The sequence below is a fragment of the Chrysemys picta genome, chromosome 9, assembly GCF_011386835.1.
Source record: "Chrysemys picta bellii isolate R12L10 chromosome 9, ASM1138683v2, whole genome shotgun sequence".
NCBI lineage: Eukaryota > Metazoa > Chordata > Testudines > Emydidae > Chrysemys > Chrysemys picta.
In genome coordinates, this window is record NC_088799.1 from 35,244,723 (window position 1) to 35,264,793 (window position 20,071).

A 20,071-nucleotide genomic window follows, 5' to 3' on the forward strand; every position below is an offset into this window, starting at 1 on the left:
TCAACAGTCTTTAGAATATTTTTCCATATGTAGTATATACCAGAAGTTCACATCCTGTGGGTCAGAAATAGAACAGATGGAAACCTCCTGGTACCCCAACAAAAAGATTGGGATAGCTTCTACTGATATGGCTCTCAGAACAGTGCTTTTGGATTTTGGATAAATTATTTACTAAATTTGCATAGTTTGTGGGGATTATTAAAACAAAGTTGCACTACTATGCAATGGATCCTGTGTGGGATTTTGTCTTTTATATGTTGCTTACTAAAATCATTCATATACTACACAGCTAACCTTACAACCTTCTGCAGTTTTGCATTGTGGAAGGCAGATTTGTTTTCATTTAGAATAGTGGAGATGGTTAAAATTCCCCATGGGGAGAGAGTAATAAAATTCTGCATGGAAATACGTAAATCTACATCACAATGTTTACTTTGAGACAGTCACTACTGTAATATGTCAGGACTCCTGCACATGGAATTTATTGAGCTAAATCCCAAAGCGGCTTTGATGGAATTTCTTCCATTTATATAAGTGTTGTTTCACTGTTTACATCAGCACTGAATTTGGCTCATTAAGAGTAGCATGATCCATGTGTTAGCTAGAACAGAAAAAATACATGGGCATCTTCAGGCATACATTTAACAGAGAACTCTTTGCTTAAATGTTATTTGACACATTTGAGATCATTCAGAAATTAGCAAAAAATCTGAGACACTCAAATTCCATCCTCAGTAACATTATGTAAATTTGAGATCTTTGTCTTGTCCATAGAGAAATGTATGGTGTACACGCAACCAGATTCTATATGTGTGGCCAGATTTTCCAAAACTGTTTAGCACGCTGCAATCCAGGAACTGTTGAGTACTGTGCACTTGTGAAATCAGCACCTGTAGTGCTTTCACTTGTGCAGATACACTATGGACATTAACTTTCACTTTATAAGCAATCCAAGTTAGTATAAAAGTTACCATTGTACAGTTGAAATATTTTATTTAACAGACACTGAGTAATATTAAGGCCACAAAGTGAAATGGACAACTCTATTTTCTTTGTCAATGCTGAGGCAAGTCAAAATGTAAACAGGATAAAGAAAAAGAAATGAGTTTCAAAATCCCTTCAGATTTAATTCTCTAATATTACTGACAGAACTAAGGAAATGTGGTTACTAAAAACGTGAATTTTAACTTGATCCCTTTCATTGGTTCCAAACATCACGTATAACAGAATATAGCTGAAAGGAACTTGCTGAACTATGAGACATGAGACATGAGTGCAACTTTTTGTGACGTGACAAGACTCGCATACAAATGAAAGGCAGGTCAAAGTCTAGTTTTTCAACTAAGGTATTGCATAGCCTTGATGGCGCATGGCATACATGTCACAAAATGTTGCAAAGACAGAGCTCTGTTACACTCTGAAAAGCAAACAGCACTTGTCTGTATAGGTGGCATTATGGACTTCAATGACTACTGACTGTTACTGGTCAGCAAATCTGCTCTGTGTACAAGTTAAAACAAGTTTTCTGACCCCCAAAACTGCACACTCAACCTCAGACCTGAAAATCAAAGTTTCCTTACTGTCTCTTGAATAATCAGTAATAAAGAGCCTGTCAATTAAATTTAGTTACCATTTATGTTGATGATGCAGAAGCCAAAATAGAATCCATCTCATTAAACAGACCAAAGTACTCCACTTATGAAAGAATAATTAGTTGCATGCAGACAAATTGGGAAATGACTGCCTAGGAAGAAGTATTGCAGAAAGGGATCTGGGAGTCATAGTGGATCATAAGCTAAATGAGTCAACAGGGTAACACTATTGCAAAAAAAGCAAACATGATTCCGGGATGTATTAGCAGGAGTGTTGTAAGCAAGACACAAGAAGGAATTCTGCTCTACTCCCATAATAATTAGGCCTCAACTGGAGTATTGTGTCCAGTTCTGGGCACCACATTTCAGGAAAGATGTGGAGAAATTGGAGAAAATCCAGAGAAGAGCAACAAAAATGATGAAAGGTCTAGAAAACATGACCGATGAGGGAATACTGAAAAAATTGGGTTTGTTTAGTCTGGAGAAGAGAAGACTGAGGGGGACAAGATAATTTTCAAGTACATAAAAGGTTGTTACAAAGAGGAGGGAGAAAAATTGTTCTCTTTAACATCTGAGGATAAGACAAAAAGCAATGGGCTTAAATAGCAGCAAGGGCAATTTAGGTTAGACATTAGGAAAAACTTCTGAACTGTCAGGGTGGTTAAGCACAGGAATAAATTGTCTAGGGAGGTTGTAGAATCTCTGTCATTGGAGATGTTTAAGAGTAGGTTAGACAAACACCTGTCAGAGATGGTTTAGATCAGTAATTCTCAAACTGGGGGTCAGGACCCGAAAGTGGGTCCTGACCCTGTTTTAATGGGGTCTCCAGGGCTAGGGTTTAGACTTCCTGGGGACCGGGCTCGAAGTCTGAGCCCCACTGTCTGAGGCCAAAGCTGAAGCCCAAGCTCTACCACATGGGGCCGAAGCCTGAGTGCTTCAGTGCTGGGTGGCAGGGCTCAGATTACAGGCTCCCCACAAAGGGCTGAAGCTCTTGTGCTTCAACTTTGGCCCCCACCCAGGGCGGTGGGGCTCAGGCTTTGACACCCATTTCCCCCCCACTCCCCCGGGTAACGTAGTAATTTTCATTGTCAGAAGGGGGGTCGTGGTGCAATGAAATTTGAGAACCGCTGGCTTAGATAATACTTAGTCCTGCCTTGAGTGCAGGAAACTGTCTTAGAAGACTTCGAGGTCCCTTCCAGTCCTACAATTCCTACAATGAAAAGGTGGGGGGGGGGATTTTTAAAAGAAAAATGGAAGCTCTAGAAAATTCTACTAAAGGAAACAGAAACTTCATAAGAACCTATAAACGAAACACTATCCACTAGAAAGAAGTAAGTAATCCAGACTGCTACCCACTCCATCTCAGGCCAAGGGCAGTTGAGAAGGAACTGAATATGCTTCGCCCGTGCAATGCTAGATAGCCTCGAGGCACAGCAAGAGGGAGGGAGAGCGCATGTGCAAACAGAATGGACACAGTTACCTAAAATCTCCAATTAGAGGCGCAGGGGTGCAGACACCCTGAGATAAATGAAGGGGGGGGATAGCTTCCTTTTATGGACACCCAGACAGCCAGCTAGCTATAAAATCCCTCTTGGCTGTTCTCTACTTTCTTTACCTTGTGGAAGTGGAGAAAGGGAGAAAGGGAATTTGAACATAGAGATCTTAGTCTCTAGGAATGGAGCAAGAGTCAGGCTAACAAAGGCCTTGGCTACACTTGCAGCTGTACAGTGCTGTGAGGTAAACCTGTCTTTGTACAGCTGAGTAGGGTAAAGCGCTGCAGTCTGTCCATACTGCCAGTTGCCAGCGCAGTGGCGTGGCCACACTTGCAACATTTGCAGCTGTGTTGGGAGCAGTGCATTATGGGCAGCTATCCCAGCATTCACGTGGCTGCAACGTGCTTTTCAAAACGGGGGTGGGGTGGGGTGGATTGTGACAGAGAGTGTGGGGGAAGAGAGAGTGCTTTTTGGAGCATGTCAGCACTCTATTTTGCAAGTTCCGAACTCCCGGCCCCCTGCTCATTCATTTACTCACTCAAAGCAAGCTGCAAACTGTTTGCTTTTCTCTGTGGTACGAGCTTTGAAACCGACACTTCCGCATTCCTGCAACTGGTCACAATGGAGAGGATTGGCCACTTGACAAGGTGATTAGTACAGCGCTGCAAGTGTTTACACTCACACCCGTGAGTCGTAGCCACTCTGCTGCAGCTGTTATTCCTCTCGGGGAGGTGGAGTACCTGCAGTGGTGTACCCAGGGAGATACAGCGCTGTAAGTGCCCTGCCAGTGTGGATGGGGAGTGAGTTACAGCGCTCGGGGGAGGCTTTACAGCACTGTAACTCGCAAGTGTAGCCAAGGCCAAAGTCAGGCTGACACTGACTCTAATAATGCGAGACTTGAAGGCCTAGGCAAGTAGAAAGTGAATGGGAACAGACTGTAAGAGATATTGTTTTGACCTTGTGCTAGATAAGAATGGAATGTATACTGTGGCAGAAATTAATGAGAAAAGTGAGATATCAGGAAGAAAAATGTATAACAAAATGTAGCTATTGCTCATTATTGTGTGTAATGAAAGGTATAAAAGCTTGCCTAATTGTTTATCTACCGGAGACCGGCCCGTGTGCACTCTTCTGTGCATATTGCAATTGCTCGAAAATAAAGCTGCCTCTGGCTCGTTGCTCCAAACTCAGAGTGAGGACTCGTTTTTCTCCCACAACCTGTAAAGGGTTAAAAAAGCGCATAGGTAAAAAGAAGGGAGTGGGCACCTGACCAAAAGAGCCAATGGGAGGGCTAGAACTTTTTAAAATTGAGAAAAAAACCTTTCCCTTTGTCTGATTGTTGTTGTTCTCTGGAGAGAGGAGATGCAGTGCAGTAACCGGGCTGAACTCTGATGTAGGAAGCTTTAAACCAGGTATGAAAAACCATCAGATTATACCTAGAGATTGCTTATCTGAAACCCCAGATATGTAAGTAAGTCAGGGAAGGTCCAGGAAGACACGATTACAGTTATTTCTTATTGGCATGTGGACTCTTCTGTGCTAACCCCAGGTGCCTTTGTTTTCCTTGTAATTTTTAAGCTGAACCTCAAGAGAGCTATCTTGATGCTTAATTTTTGTAATTTTTTTTTTAATCTAGCAAAAAGCCTAAATTCAGAAGTATTTTCTTTCTTTTTGTTTTTAATAAAATTTACCTTTTTTAAGAACCGGATTGGATTTTTGTGTCCCTACAAGGTTTGTGCATATATTGTTTAATTAGCTGGTGGCAACAGCTGATTTCCTGTTTTTCTTTCTCAGCTATTCCCCGGAGGGGTGTGTGTGAAAGGACAGTTACCTGTTCTGTAACTGGCGTTCTTCAAGATGTGTTGCTCCTGTTTATTCCACAGTAGGTGTGCGTGCTCACTACGTGCACCAGTGCCAGAAGTTTTTCCCTTAGCAGTATCCGTAGGATGGGAGCACCAATGCAACCCGTGGAGTGGCGCCTCTATATCGCACTATAAGGGGAGCTGCGCACTCACCCCCAGGAGCGCTGCCAGCTTTTCTGCTGCCCTAGGCAGCAGAAGGTCCCGCCCCCCACAGAGGTGGCGGAAGGTCCCGCCGCGATCACTGCCCCCAAATTGTAGTGCCCTAGGCGACCGCCTAGGTCGCCGAATGGGTTGGGCTGGCCCTGCTCCCTCCACCGTCGGTTCCTTCTTGCCAGACAACTCTGACAGAGGGAAAGGAGGGCAGGATGTGGAATAGACAGGAGCAACACATCTTGAAGAATGCCAGTTACAGAACAGCTAACTGTCCTTTCTTCTTCGAGTAATTGCTCCTGTGTATTCCACATAGGGTGACCAGACAGCAAGTGTGAATATCGGGACGGGGGTGGGGGGTGGGGTAATAGGAGCCAATATAAGAAAAAGACCCAAAAATCAGGACTGTCCCTATAAAATTGGGACATCTGGTCACCCTAATTCCACAGAAGGTGACTCCAAGCTATATCTGATGGAGGTGGGTAGGAATTTAAAAGGTTAGCGGGATGGAGTACCGCCCTACCAAACCCAGCGTCATCCCGTGCTTGGGAGACGATCACATAGTGCGAGGAAAAGGTATGGACAGAGGACCACGTGAAAGCCCTACATATGTCCTGGATAGGGACGTGGGCTACATAGGCGGCCGACGAGGCTTGCGCTCTCATAGAATGCGCCTTCACGTTAGGCGGTGGGGGAACCCCTGCCAAGTTGTAACACGTGCGTATGCATGAGATGATCCAGCGGGAAAGGCGCTGGGTGCCCCTTCAGATGCTCAGCCGACCAACAAACAGTTGCGAGGATTTCCTGAATGGCCTGGTTCGGTCCAGGCAGAAGGCCAGAGCTCTACATATGTCTAGTGTGTGTAGGCGGCATTCCTCATTGGAAGAATGGGGCTTGGGACAGAGTACTGGTAGGAAAAGATCCTGATCCATATGGAAGGTGGAGATCACCTTCGGGAGAAAAGCGGGGTGGGGCGAAGCTGGACCTTATCCTTGTGGAAAACCGTATAAGGGGGTTCCGAGGTCAAGGCCCTAAGCTCCGAGACCCGATGGGCTGAGGTGATAGCCACCAAAAATGCCACTTTCCATGATAGGTGGAACCAGGAACACGTGGCCAAGAGTTCAAAGGGAGGACCTGTGAGGCAGGATAGCACTAGGTCAGATCCCATTGCAGGACTGGGGCCCTGGCATATGGGAATGCGCAATCTAGGCCCTTTAAAAAGCGGGAGGTCATTTGATGGGAAAACACCAAGTGACCTTGCACCGGAGGGTGGAAGGCCGAAATGGCTGCTAAATGTACCCTAATGGAGGCAGGAGCTAGTCTTTGGGTCCTAAGGGCCAGGAGGTAACCGAGAATGAGCTGGAGGGATGCGGATGACGGGAAGGCACCCCGCTCCCCCGCCCACCTGGAGAACCTAGACCATTTGGCAAGGTACGTCCGCCATGTGGACAGCTTTCTGCTCTTCAGCAGAATTCATCTTACATCCTCCGAACACCTTCCCTCCTCCTCGTTTAACCATGGAGCAACCACACTGTCAGGTGGAGCGCGGCCAGGTTGGGGTGGAGAAGGCATCACCTCTCGTGGGAGAGGAGGTCCGGGCGAAGCCGCAGCCTCCGCGGGGGTGGGGGGAGGAAGCTAAAAGTTGCAGAAGGGTCCTGTACCAATGTTGACGGGGCCAACCCGGGGCTATTAGGATAACCCTCGACCTGTCTGCCTTTACCTTCTGCAGAACCTTGCCTATCAGTGGGAAGGTTGGAAAAGCATAGAACAGTTGGCCTGACCACCAGAGGAGGAATGCATCCAAGATCACCCCCCTTTCTGCCCCTGCCCTGGAGCAGAACTGAGGGCAGCATCTGTTCAGGGTGGTAGCGAAGAGGTCGACCCGGGGAGCTCCCCACTCTCAGAAGAGCTGTTGGGCGACTTCCCAGGGGCGTGACCACTCATATTGGTGTGAGAACACCCTACTGAGGTGATCGGCTCGCACATTGTGCGCTTGGTAGGTGGAAGGCCCATAGGGAGATATTGTGGGCTATACAAAACTCCCATAGGTCCAAGGCTTCCCGGCAGAGGGCCAAGGAGCGCGTGCCCCCCTGCCTGTTGACGTAATACATCATGACCGTGTTGTCCGTGAGGACTCTGACCGCCTTCCCGTGAAGGTGCAAACTGAACGCTATGCATGCTATGCACGCTATGCCCTAAGCTCCCTGACGTTTATGTGCAGACACAATTCCAAGGTCGACCACCTGCCTTGGGTTTGAATGTCCCCTATATGGGCTCCCCAGCCGAGGTCCGAGGCATCCGACACCAGGTCTAGTGAGGGAGGGGTTTCCCGGAAGGGGATCCAGTTTAGCATATTGCTCGGGAGGGACCACCATTGCAGCATGGCCACCATGTTGGGTGGCATCATGACTACCTTGTCCAGGCTGTCCCTGGACTGGGAATACTGGGAGGCCAACCAGAGCTGGAGAGGTCTCATTCTGAGTTTGGCATGTCGCACCACAGACGTGCGTGCTGCTATGTGACCCAGGATTTGAAGGCACACCCTTGCCGTCGTCACGGGGAAGGTTGTGACCGAGGCTACAAGACTTTTGAGTGTCTTGAATCTGTCCCAGGAAGAGAGGCTGTGTCTAGCAGAGCCCCTATAAAGTGTATGCGCTGGACCAGTACCAACGTGGACTTGGCCTCGTTCACCACTAGGCCCAGACGTGCACATGTGGACAGTAGGAATTGCATCTGGGCCTGCACCTGGGAACGAGAGCTGCCCTTGAGGAACCAATCATCTAGGTAAGGAAAAATTTGCAGCCCGTTCCTCTGGAGGTGGGCTGCCACTACAGTCATACATTTGGTAAAAACCTTGGGGGCCGTGGAAAGGCCAAAAGGGAGGACCGCAAACTGGTAATGGTCCTGCCCTTCCAGGAAGCGCCTGTGACCCTCGAAAATGTGGATGTGGAAATACGCATCCTGGAGGTCCAGGGACGCGAACCAATCCCCCGGGTCTAGAGAGGGGATGATGGAGGTCAGGGATACCATGTGGAACTTGTAGTGGACCATAAAGCCGTTGAGACTCTGCAGGTCTAGGATGGGCCAGAGCCCGCCTTTCGCCTTCGGGATCAAGAAATACCTGGGAGTAAAACCCCTTGCCCTGGAATTCTACTGGTACTCTTTCCACTGTGCCCAGGTCGAGGAGGCGTGCCACCTCTTGGCTTAAAAGGAGAGCTTGTTCTGGGTCCCTGAGGTCCTCCCGGGGTGGGTGGTGGTGGAGGAGGCGTGAGGCGAACTGCAACATGTAGTCCCTGGAAATCGTGCTGAGGACCCACTGGTCTGACGTTACATGGGACTACTCCACTAGGAACGCAGATAAACTGTTGCAGAACACAAACTTTATTAACTGGGGGGCAACAGGCCCGGTGACTCCCCGCGAAGAGTCAAAACCACCTCTTCCCCTGCCTCTTGCCCTTCAAGGGGCCTGGTTGCGGGGCCGAGCGGGATTGATGCTGGGACCTGCGTCTCTGCTCCCTTGGTCTCTTAGGCAGGGGTTCATATCTGCCCCTAGCGGGAGGAGCAGAGGTCTGTGGCCTAGGTTTGTCCTTTGCTGGCGGGACATACAGACCCAGAGTTTGCAGAGTGGTACGGGAGTCTTTCATCCCATGCAGGCGGACATCGGTTTGGTCCGCAAACAACGCTTTCCCGTCGAAGGGAAGGTCCTGCATCAGAGACTGGGACTCTGCAGACAGACCGGACAAGAGAAGCCACGATGCCCTGTGCATGGATATGGCCGAGGCCATTGAACGGGCTGCTGTGTCAGCCGCATCCGAGGTGGCCTGGAGGGCTGCCTTCGCCGCTTCTGCTCCTTCCTCAACCAGAGCCTTGAACTCCTTCTTGTCCCGCTCTGGGAGAAGAGGCTCGAACTTTGGCAGAGACCCCCACAAGTTAAAGTCATAGCGGCTCAACAGGGCTTGGTGGTTGGCCACCCTGAGTTGAAAGCTCGCGGAAGAATAAACCTTCCTGCAAAAAGAGTCCAGTCTCCTGGCGCCTTTTTCCTTGGGGGTGGGTGCGGGCTGACCATGGTGCTCCCGGAGGTACACTGACTCCACCACCAAGGTGGGTGCCAGGTGGGAGTACAGGTACTCGTGTCCCTTGGCTCGCACAAAGTACTTTCTTTCCGCTTTCTTGGAGATAGGCACCAAGGAAGCTGGGTTTTGCCATAGGGCGGTCAATATTTTGGCCACCCCTTGGTGAAGAGGTAGGGCCACAGGGCCCGGTGCCGAGGAAGACAGCACATTGAAAAGGGTGTCCGACGGCTCCTCCATCTCCTCAGCCTGGAGCTGGAGATTTGAGGCCACCCGCTTGAGGAGCTCTTGATGAGCTTTAAAGTCCTCCTGTAGGATGGACGGAAGGGCCGCTACAGTCTCTTCCGGTGCTGGTGAGGGGGCCGGTCCGGCTCCCAGGGCGTCGGGAGGTGCTGGAGGTTCGACTCCCAAGACCGAATCTGGGCCCGGTGCCGCCGGTTCGGTGCCCGTCGACTTCTGACTCTGTCAAGGGGGGACACCGAATGGGCCTGGGATGCTCCGGCTACCAAACAGGGTCTAGCCTGTGTGGGCAATTGCAGCCATGGTGCCCATTGACACCATTGCCCCCCTGCCACGGTGCCCCTTGCCACTGATCGGCTTGGGTGCTGAGCGGTGAAGACTGCTCTTGAGGAGCGGTGCGGCTCAGGGAAGGGCGGCTGGGTGCCGAGGCCGAGGTCGCCGTTGACCGCACGGTGCTGTAAGAGCGGCGGGAGCGTCTACGGTCGTGCTGGTGCCAGCCTTGAGATCTGGACCTCGATGATGACGAGGAGCAGTACTCGACCGAGGTGTTGCTCTCGTAGTCATCCCGGCGGTCGTAGCTATGACGCTTCAGTGCCGGTAACACTCATGGGGAGCTCCGAGCATGGTGTCTGGCGGAACGGACACTCGAACCTGAATGTCTGTGCCGGTGGTGTCGGGATCTGCTCCTGTAGCTCTGAGTCGAGGAGGAGCATCGACACTGCTTGTCTCGGTGCCTGTGCCCTGGTGGGGAGTGGAGGACCTTTGAGACTCCCACGCGGGCGAGTCAGCCAGTTTGACTGGAGTGGAGGGCTGACGCGAGCTATGTGAGGACCTCGTCGAACAGGGCACACGGTCCTCGGAGCACGGACTGTGTCATGGCGGGGAGGGCGGGTGTGGGCCCAACGGTGGCTTCCCTTGGGACCGGGGGCCCATCTCAGGCGGCGCACCCGGCACTGGGAGGGAGAGGATGTCATGCGCAGCCTGTGCAGTCTCCAGCGTCGATGGCATTCTCACCACGGGACAGGCACGCGCAAACGGGACCAGGCTACTCCACTCAGCGCGAGTTGGAGGTCTGGGTCCCGAGGGGGATCGTGGGCTGCCCAACTCGGGTCCGGCCTCACCCCGGTCCTTTTGTCGGCACCGCTGAGTCTTTCCTTGCTTTTTAGCGGGTGACCGGTGCCGGCTGGTGGAGGGAGCCTCGCTCTGCACCGAGGACGTAGTGCCCGGTGCCGGGTCCGGTCGGCGCGCCGGTGCCAACGGAGATTCCATTAGCAGGGCCCGGAGCCGGATCTCTCTCTCATGTTTAGTTCGAGGCTTGAACGATCTACAGATTTTACAGCGATCCGTTATGTGGGTCTCACCCAAGCAGTGAAGACACTGAGTGTGCGGGTCGCTTTTTGGCATAGATCGGCGACAGGAGTCGCACGACTTGAAGCCTGGGGTAAGGGGCATGCCCCGCACCAGGCAACTAACTAAAGAAGTTATCCAACTATGGAGAAGATGAGTACTACTAAGGCTACTAGAAGAGCTACAGCAAGGCTGGAGCACAAAGTTCCGATTACCTTCACTGGTGGCAAGAAGGAACTGAGGGTGGGGGGAGTGCGCAGCTCCCCTTATAGCGCAATATAGAGGTGCTACTCCAGGGGTCGTAGCGGTGCTCCTCTCCTACAGGTACTGCTAAGGGAAAAACTTCCAGTACCGGTGCACTTGGTGAGCATGCACACCTACTGTGGCCTTGGCTACACTCGCGCTTCACAGCGCTGCTGCAGCAGTGCTGAGAAGTCCTGAGTGTAGCCAAGGCCTCAGGAATACACAGGAGCAATCACTCGAAGAAGAAAGGTCTTGGAAATTCCTTCCTGTGCAGTACCCTCAAGTGCGCCTTTCTGGGTTCTCAAAAGGGTATTTTTTGCATATGGGTGATGGCAGCATCTACCCATCCAAGGTCAGAGAGAAGCTGTAACCTTGGGAGTTTAATACAAGCCTGGAGTGGCCAGTATTAATTTTTAGAATCCTTGTGGGCCCCCACCTTCTGCACTCGAAGTGCCAAAGTGGAGAATCAGCCTTGACACACCCCTAGAGTGGAACACCCATAGGGACACTATTCAAAGAAGAACTCTCACATCTGTACTATTCTATCAAAATATTGTAGCTATGTTGGTCCCAGGATATTACAGAGACAAGGTGTGTGAGGTAACATCTTTTATTGGACCAAATTAAGAGTTAGGAGACCTGGTTTTTACTTCCAGATGTTCCATTAAAACTTATTTGTACTCTTAGGCACCTTATTGAGGTGGTCTGATCAAAAGCCCATTGAAATAAATTGAAAGACTCCCACGGACCTCAATGGGCTTTGGATCAAGCTCTTATATGATGGCAGCATGATCAATCAACAAGAATATGCTGACTTTTAAGATATTAAATTTGTTTTCTATAGATTCCAAGCTGTACACGTGAGCCTGACATACTTAAAATGAGTGAACTTGTGTGGCAAGTGGGCTTTCTCCAATTTACCTAGCTCCCGACAAAATATAACTCAATGATAGTAATTATTACAAGATTTACTGACAAAAAAGTTGCTATAAAGACATTCTTATAATTGTTGCATGTTATTGTCAAGCTAAAGTAGTCACTGTACATTTAAACACTCTAGAAGAGCATGACCAGCAGTCAGATGAAAAACTACAAATTAAATATTTGTTTTTATACAAAACAAAAAGGAGAATATTTAAATCAATAAGGGTGAATATGTCAGTGCAGCCGTAGGGCAACAGTTACTCATGCACTGACAATTTATTCTGGTTTTATAAGCCAATTTACTCCACTGTCATGATAAATGAATTGTTACCATAGCAACTTCCATAGTAGATACTTAGATTGTCACTGAAATACTATCCACCTTCTTAAATGCACATTATTTCATGGCACTCTGAAAATGGTGTTTTAAAAAGAATTTTTATGAACCTGTTTGTTTTTTTTGTTTTTTGTTTTTAATAAAAACTCAAGTGTTTTTTGTCCATGTTTTTCGTCTGACAGTACATACACAGAAGAGGCATCATTTGGAACTGTGCATGTCAAATCATGATGATTTCCCACCATTTTAGATTAAACTGAATTTTGTTTTTACTGCAGATGTCTGCGTAACCCACACACATAACAACTGGAATGATATGGAAAGAGAAGGCATCAGCATCGTGAGAGTTGTGAGCAGCAGCAGCACAGCAAAGTCCGTCATTGCACCTGTTGAAAACTCAACCGGCTGTATTTAAGACCTCGTCCAAAGCCCATTGACTTCAGTTTGCTTTGACAATTACTGCAAGGGTTCTGGACACTACTAGTCTATTATGCCACCCTATGCGTGCATGGCAAGTCGCTGAACGCAATTAGCAGCATGTAACACCACCACAAAAACATTCTTTCCAGCAGCTCTGGATTTCCATCGGAACATGCAGAGCTCCAGAATTAGTATGTGTTAACCAGCTGCCTCCAGGGAAGAGATGAGAAAGGAAAACAAAGAAATCAGCTGTTGCCACCATCTAACTAAAAAACATGTGCACAAACCTTTTAAGACACAAAAGTCCAAATCCTGTTCTTAAAAAAGGTAAATTTTATTAAAAACAAAAAGAAAGAAAATACATTTGAAAACTCAGGCTATTCCTACATTTTTAAAAGAGCAATTCCAAAAATTAAGCACCCAAAATAGTTTTCTGGGGGTTCAGCTTAAAGGTTACAAGCAACAAAAGCATCTGGGGTTAGCACAGAGGAATCCAAAAGCCATATGAAATAAACCTAATAGCATCTTCCTACACATTTTCTGATCTACCTACATATCTGGGTTCCAAATCTAGGTATAATTCTGATGATTTTTATACCTGGCTTCAGCTTCTCACAGCATAACTGCTGCCATGTTCCCCTCTTCCCCGGAGAACCACAATACACAGACAAAGGGAAGTTTTCCCCCCCAAGTTCTAGCTTTCCCATTGGCTCTTTTGGTCAGGTGCCCACTCACTTCCCTTTACCTATGCATGCAGCAGACTTTTTAACCCTTTACAGGTAAAGCAAGTAGAGAACAGCTATCAAGAGGGATTCTATAGCTAACTGGCGGTCTGGGTGTCCACAAAAGGGAGCTAACCACCCCTCCCCCCTCATTTATCAGCATGTTTATGCAGGAAGTGCTGAATGTTTCAAATTCAAATTCTTACTACCGTGCCTAGGTATTGAGGAACCAAGGTAGCCTTAGATATTCAATCCATGACGTCACATCTGCAATCAGGGCTCTCCAAGCTAAATGGATTTATTTTTAAAAGAAGAGTTTATGTTCCATTTTGGGAAAGTGCAGGGTAAAACCATATGACAGAAACAGCATTTTTTTACATATTTAATCAGTGAACTGTATCAGAGATTACTATTCATGACAGCGTAAGGACCTGATCCAGCTCCCATTGCAATCAGCAGCAAACTTCCATTGATTTCAATGGGAGCAGATACAGGCCATAATGCAGTCAATTTGTTTCATCTACATTACCTTATAATGAGCTTTGACTGAATGTACAAATATGGTATCTTCTGTGCTGATCTTTTATTAGATATTACGATTAAAATGGAGAAGAAATTGACAGGCTGAAACGTAAAAACAGGTATTTATTTCAATTTCGCAGTAAGAAAACGTGAAGAAGCTGTATATTTAACAATCCGTAGTTATTGCTGACAGTGTTATTATCCAGGCATATTTCATGACAGTGGTGCTTACTAAGGCAGTAAAAAGAAAGACAATAAAAGGACCCAGCTCATGAGATTTCTGTGATCACGTGGAGTTTTGTTTTAAGGGAGCACAGGACACCTCTAGCACTAAGTTGCCTTGTGCTGAGATTTCTAAACCAACATTACGAGAGTAAATAAATGCCATGAAATGTGATTTTTTTTGGCTTTGTTTAAATAGTTTTCATTGTACTAAAAATGCCACAAGACTGTCATTCTTTTACCATATATTTTCTGGCTATATCAGTCTGACTGCTTTAAATAACTGAAATTATGGAGCTTCATGAACATGACCAACTACACTGGAAACCAAACACCACAGCAATGAGATCAGTTTTCAAGGAGACAATGCTATGGTGAAGGATAAAAAATATGCACAATCACAAATATTCAAATGTGTAAGTTTGCTTGCTTTGTTATATTATTTACTCAGTGAAGAAGGCCGGAAATTATTAGAAAAATCAACCTATTTAAATATACATGAATATTGGACATTCTAGTTTGTGGCTAGTATATATAATATACACAAAGCACAGATAGCTAACTAGAAAAAGTCCTTATACCAACTATGCAATCCTGATGGTGATCAAGAAAATGGGCATTTACAATACAATTTTTCCTGTATTGAGGGTCCTCCAGAAAGCATTGTGAATAATGGGTATGAACAGTATCTGCAAGTAAGATTTCTAGCTCTGCACTTGAAAAGCCAAATGTTTGGCATGCCCATTTCATGCTTCTCCATTGCATGAAATGGACAAGAAGGGAAAGAGACAAGCAGATGATAGGAAGCAGCCTGTGCAAATAAAAGACTTTGTCCATTGATGAAAACATATGTATTTACTGTGCATCCAGTAATTTAACTTTCAGCTATTTTATTATTAAAATACATACAGGTCAAAACTCCATGGAGAGGTAGAGGTTCCAAGATTTCATAAAGCACAGATCACTGATCCTGATAGGTCCCTGAAAATAATCTATACAAGGACTTTTCAATCCAACACTAACCCAAATTAATGCTCAAGAGATGCTACTAGTTACACACCATAGGATGGCAATGAATTGTGTTTCATATGGTGACACCTGTTGAAGACTGAAAAGAACAAAACAGAAGAGGTTTGCCTGTTCGGGCATTTCATTGCTCAAACTTTTTGTTTTTAAAACACAGTTTTTCTCAACGTTAACAGACAAAAAAATGAACACAGCTGTTTTTATTAATATTAGCATAGCAGCTATTGTGTGTGAACAATGACATATTTCTTTGTTTTTCTACTTGTAAACTTAACTTAAAGACAGCTCTCTACAGTACATAGCAAAGATCAAGTTATGAATGACCTGGCACAGGTGTGCTAGTGTAGGAACAGAGCACGCTGAAACTTTTGTCCAAAGTAGGCCCCAGGTAGGACAGCCATTACATGATTAGCTGTGCTGAGGAGCAGGAAGGGCAGCTAACATTGCCAGCAGGCTCCAGTAGTCCCCTAGGCTGCAGGTCTCAGCGGGCAATGGTGCTCTCATGACCCACTGCTCTAGAACAATTTTAGCTACATCTTTTCCAAGATGCATCACGTCCTGCTGCCTAGTGTGCTTTCCACAATTCCAAGGAGGCAGAATGCCTCCAGCCACCAATATTTAGGCAGTATACGTCTTCCTTCTCCCTAACACAGCTCACTTTCCTATGAGCTATAGCCAAGCTCCAAATGAGCCAGCATAGTCCATCGAGAGAAACAGTCTGATTTTTTAAAGTTGTATAAAAAAAGATTTGCATGATGGAGTTCCTGTAGTCTACTGAATACAAAGTATTCTTTTAAAGGGAAATAGGTAAGTCAACAACACACAGTAACTTCTTGGATTCCAACTTTCATCTCTTGCCTTGAAAATGTTTCAGTTTTGTTTGTTTAAACCATCTCCCTCCTCCCCCAGAAACAATATATATATGAAAGTACAATAACCCCACAAAAGGAAGATCTTTCCGAGTTAAGGCTGCAACATTAGGATGACCATATTGGTCATAGGCCAGGAGTCTCAAGATAGTGTGAAATGTTACAAATTAGTTTTACTGTATACTCATCCTAGGCAGAATGGGATGATTTGAGACAGGCGTGACCAAATTCTGCAACGTTAAAGGCTGGGCTGGCAATATGTGTACCTAATTTACACATATGCTCAGTCACTGTGATGTTTTAAAATTACCATTTTACTCACCAATCCAAAAAGATTACTTGTCACAGGCAAAGAGAAGAATTTTGCAAGGATGATTTATATAGTTTTAAAATCAAGGACACTCGCTAACATAGTATCTGTATTTTCCCTTTTCCCCCTTGATAGGTGAAGAGAAATTGTTGATTGAGCTCAACAACAAACAAAAAGTCAAGGCATTAACAAAGCCTTTGTAGAGAAATGTCAGAAGTGAGTTGCGGCCTGTTACAATCATTAGTCCACCAGTTTTCTTTCATATTTTAAATACAGCGAAATGGATGGCAGCCATAGACCACATTCTGACTCTTGGACCACACCCTTGGGCACTTATTTTAAGCCTAGATTTTCAGCCATATCTTGCAAAATCCTTGGCATGTTTTGCTGCTGTTAAATTATGTAGCCAGTAGTAAATAGTTCTGAACCAAAGTAGAAACTGTATAAATCAACAGATCTGCAAACATTTTGGCAACTTTGAAGAGCACTTTACATTTTTCATTAGACCCTTGGCAATTTCACCATCTCTCAAATCTATTAAGTCTTTGTCTTCTCACTTCCTCTTCTGATAGCTGTTCAGATGGAAACCAAAACCCATAAGGTCGCCTCTCATTGCTATGACTTCCTGCACTAAAACCTGTAAGACAAAATGAAAAGCAAATGTAAACCACTTTTATCCTCTGCTGAGTGCAGAATCATACATATCCTACGATTTAAACAGTGAAAAAACTGTGTAGTGTAGTAAGGTTGTGAGCATTGTATACTTTTTCTGTTTACTATTATTACAAAACCATATTAAAATAATGTTATTGGTTTTGATATATAACAAGGAAGTTTTAATGCAGGCAAATAACTTACAACTTGTGGCTGAAATAATTTTACGTAACTCATCTTTTGATTAACACCTTGACCAGTAAAGAATCTGAATCATAAATCGCAGCGGAAAAAATAACAGTCATAGAAAAAAAGAAAATACGTAGAACCGAAATAACTAAACAAGAGCAGCAGTTGTCATAACTGAGACCATCCTGTAATGAACTAACTACTGAGTGTGCAGTACTGCCCTCTACTGGACTGAACCAGTTTTGCTCAATTGAGTTACATGGGACCCTATCCGTGCTAACACTAACCATTATGATTATACTCAGATTACCATCGTAACAGAAGATCTTTAATCTTCCTGGAATAGTTTACCATGGAAATATCTTTGAGGGATTTCTGTACAGTTTTTGTTCAATTGCTGTACATGAGAAATTTTTGGTTCAACAGTAAGGAATCTCTTAAATCAGTGCTTAGTTAGCAGATTAATTGGTCCCCTTGGTCTTGGCATTTCTGTATTACTTGATTTCTTAATCGTCTGTACAAATACATTTTAACAAACATGAAATAATTATTGGTCCTTTATATAACTAGGTAAACTTCCAAAATTTACACTGACAAAGCAGATGAAAAAAAATTTCTGCTAGTTTTGGAGCAGTCCCACTACATTAATGTTCATTAAAAATGTATACTTTGAATACAGCAATTACTCTTTAAAAAGCCCAGGACTTCACATTTTTCAGCATCCTTGTTTTATACAGTAACATCTAGACTTTTAAACTATTTACAAGTCCTCAATAGTTACTTTTGGCAAAGCAAGCTTTTTAAGCTTTCAGCTAGTACTACTGTCCAAGATGTGGTGACCCATACCAGATGCACATGTAACTCCATCTTTAGTTGGCAGCAAGCAGATTCAGAAATAAACTACACGTGGCAGTTCAGCTATAGAGAAGCACAGTGAGTAAATTAATCTGAGCAGAAATAGTACACACAAAGCCAGAACAGGCTATAGGTGGTTCTCTCTCCTGGCACTGTTAGAAAGAAAGAACCTCCCCCCTCACCACCAACTAAAGAATTCACAGAATTCACATTCCAAGTCACATAATAAGGAAAGCAAGAAAAGATATAAAGGCTGTGCTTAAGTATGACATCAACTGCCTATATTCTAAGAGTCCTTGGGAAAAAAAGGAGAGATTGGCTTTGAATCTAGCTACATACATTATTAAGGATAAAAAAAGTTAGTTCTAAAGATTAAGGAATAGTTGAGTCAGACTGCATATATTTATAATGTTAGTATTTATTAACTTTTCATCTCAGGATCATGTTTTAATAGCAATAGTGAATATGAAAAACCAAAACCAAGTAGTGTACTATACATATAGTGGAGTTCATTTTCAGATGTGGGGGTGCTTAGCAACCTTAAATACCAGGGGCCAGTTTGTATAGTACACTGATGGCCTATTTACACTGCAGTGAGTAAGGGAGACTTAGTTATTGACCTCTGACTCAGTTATGTTCTAATTTATAGTATAGACAGGACCTTAATAATGGACAAGTTTACAATTCTATGCAAAGACTGGAAGATGCAGAAGGATTTTTTTTGTCCTTGCAAATAGCTCAAACTCTTAGGAAATGCTGCCAAGCCTAACTAGCTGCTCAGGCACCAGTGGTTAGCTATAATAACATGGGATATTCACAAAAAAACAGAAATGGTTGAAGAATGTTTTAATTCACATTAACATGCAGCAAATCAATATAATGTGCATTGTAACACTTTAACCTCAACATGCCCTTGCACATTACTTCTTCAGATTCAGAAACACAATCAGTATTTTCAGATAGAAGCAAAATTAAGTCATATTTAAGAAACATTAAACACAAACACTGCAACTTGTCAATTACTCTTCACCTCACCCGTAAGCACACCCACCATTTTAGAACATGCCACTCTAATTAAGATCTCCTGTATGTGATGAAATATTGCCATCTCCTTTTTAAATACGTTCCTTTAGAAACAAAGCATCCTTCTTGCTAATGTGAAAAAGCCACCTTCACTCCCCAAAGGCCACGGAATACCTCACAACTTGTACCTCCCCACATCCTTCTGTCAAAATGAGACTGATTGAGAGAAGTTAAGACTGATGACAACATAGCAGTTGTGATGTTATGACCTAAACCGTTTCCATTCTGGATCTGGCCTAATCCCTTCTATCACGTGACCCAAAAGAGAAGGCCCACCTTAATTAGGTGACCAATAGGTGTCGTGCATGGCCAGGAACCCTAAACCATACGTGAAGTAATGTTGCAGCCATCCCGTAAACACACACAAGTAGAAACAGCCATGTGCAGATGTTAGAGAAAAATAATTATTCACTTCAGGAGACTGAACATTTTGTGAGCATGAACCTTTGATTTCAGGCAGCTAAAAAGCATTACAGATCATTGAATTGAAAGCAGACCACTGACTAGCATACTAAGGGGATTGTATGTTTAAAATTGTTTATGCATTATACAAACTGGCTATGGTTCATTTGAAAAGAAAGAAAACAATTGTCCCAGATGTGGATGCACAATGGCAGTCAGGTTTCTTATACATGTACTGAGCAAGGAAGCTCAATGATGGTTGTAAATACATCTTAAAGGCTTAAATATGCCCGTGCAAAGGGGTTGAAAGAAAAGACCTAGGGTGTGATCTCTAAAGCTTTTAAATCAATATTCCTTAATGAGAGTGTGTCTCAAAAGCTGGACAGACCGAGGTAAAGAATTCTTTAAAAAAAAAAAAAAAAACTTGTAAAAAATTGTTAAAATAGCATCAAGTTCATTACTTTGTCATTAATTATGATGTCAAGACCACCATGATGGAAAAGTTTATCAGATTTTGAAACTGAAGCTGTGAGCACCTT

The 20,071-nt window shown here is 44.8% G+C and overlaps 1 protein-coding gene across 9 annotated transcripts in view; it reads right to left on the reverse strand.

Annotated features, from left to right (window-relative positions):
* Positions 1-4,085: 4,085 nt before the first annotated feature.
* RHBDD1 (rhomboid domain containing 1) overlaps positions 4,086-20,071 on the reverse strand; it is a 110,726-nt gene continuing 94,740 nt past the window's right edge. For 3 of the 9 annotated variants that reach the window (XM_024103273.3, XM_005282571.4, XM_065558009.1), the window contains one exon: positions 12,992-16,986. In XM_024103273.3, the coding sequence (XP_023959041.1) occupies positions 16,868-16,986 (119 nt within the window). In that variant the 3' untranslated portion in view covers positions 12,992-16,867. Of the gene's footprint in view, positions 4,304-12,991; positions 16,987-20,071 lie in introns of those variants that run through there. The other 6 variants (XM_065558007.1, XM_024103271.3, XM_024103269.3 and 3 more) reach the window with 4 other exon arrangements.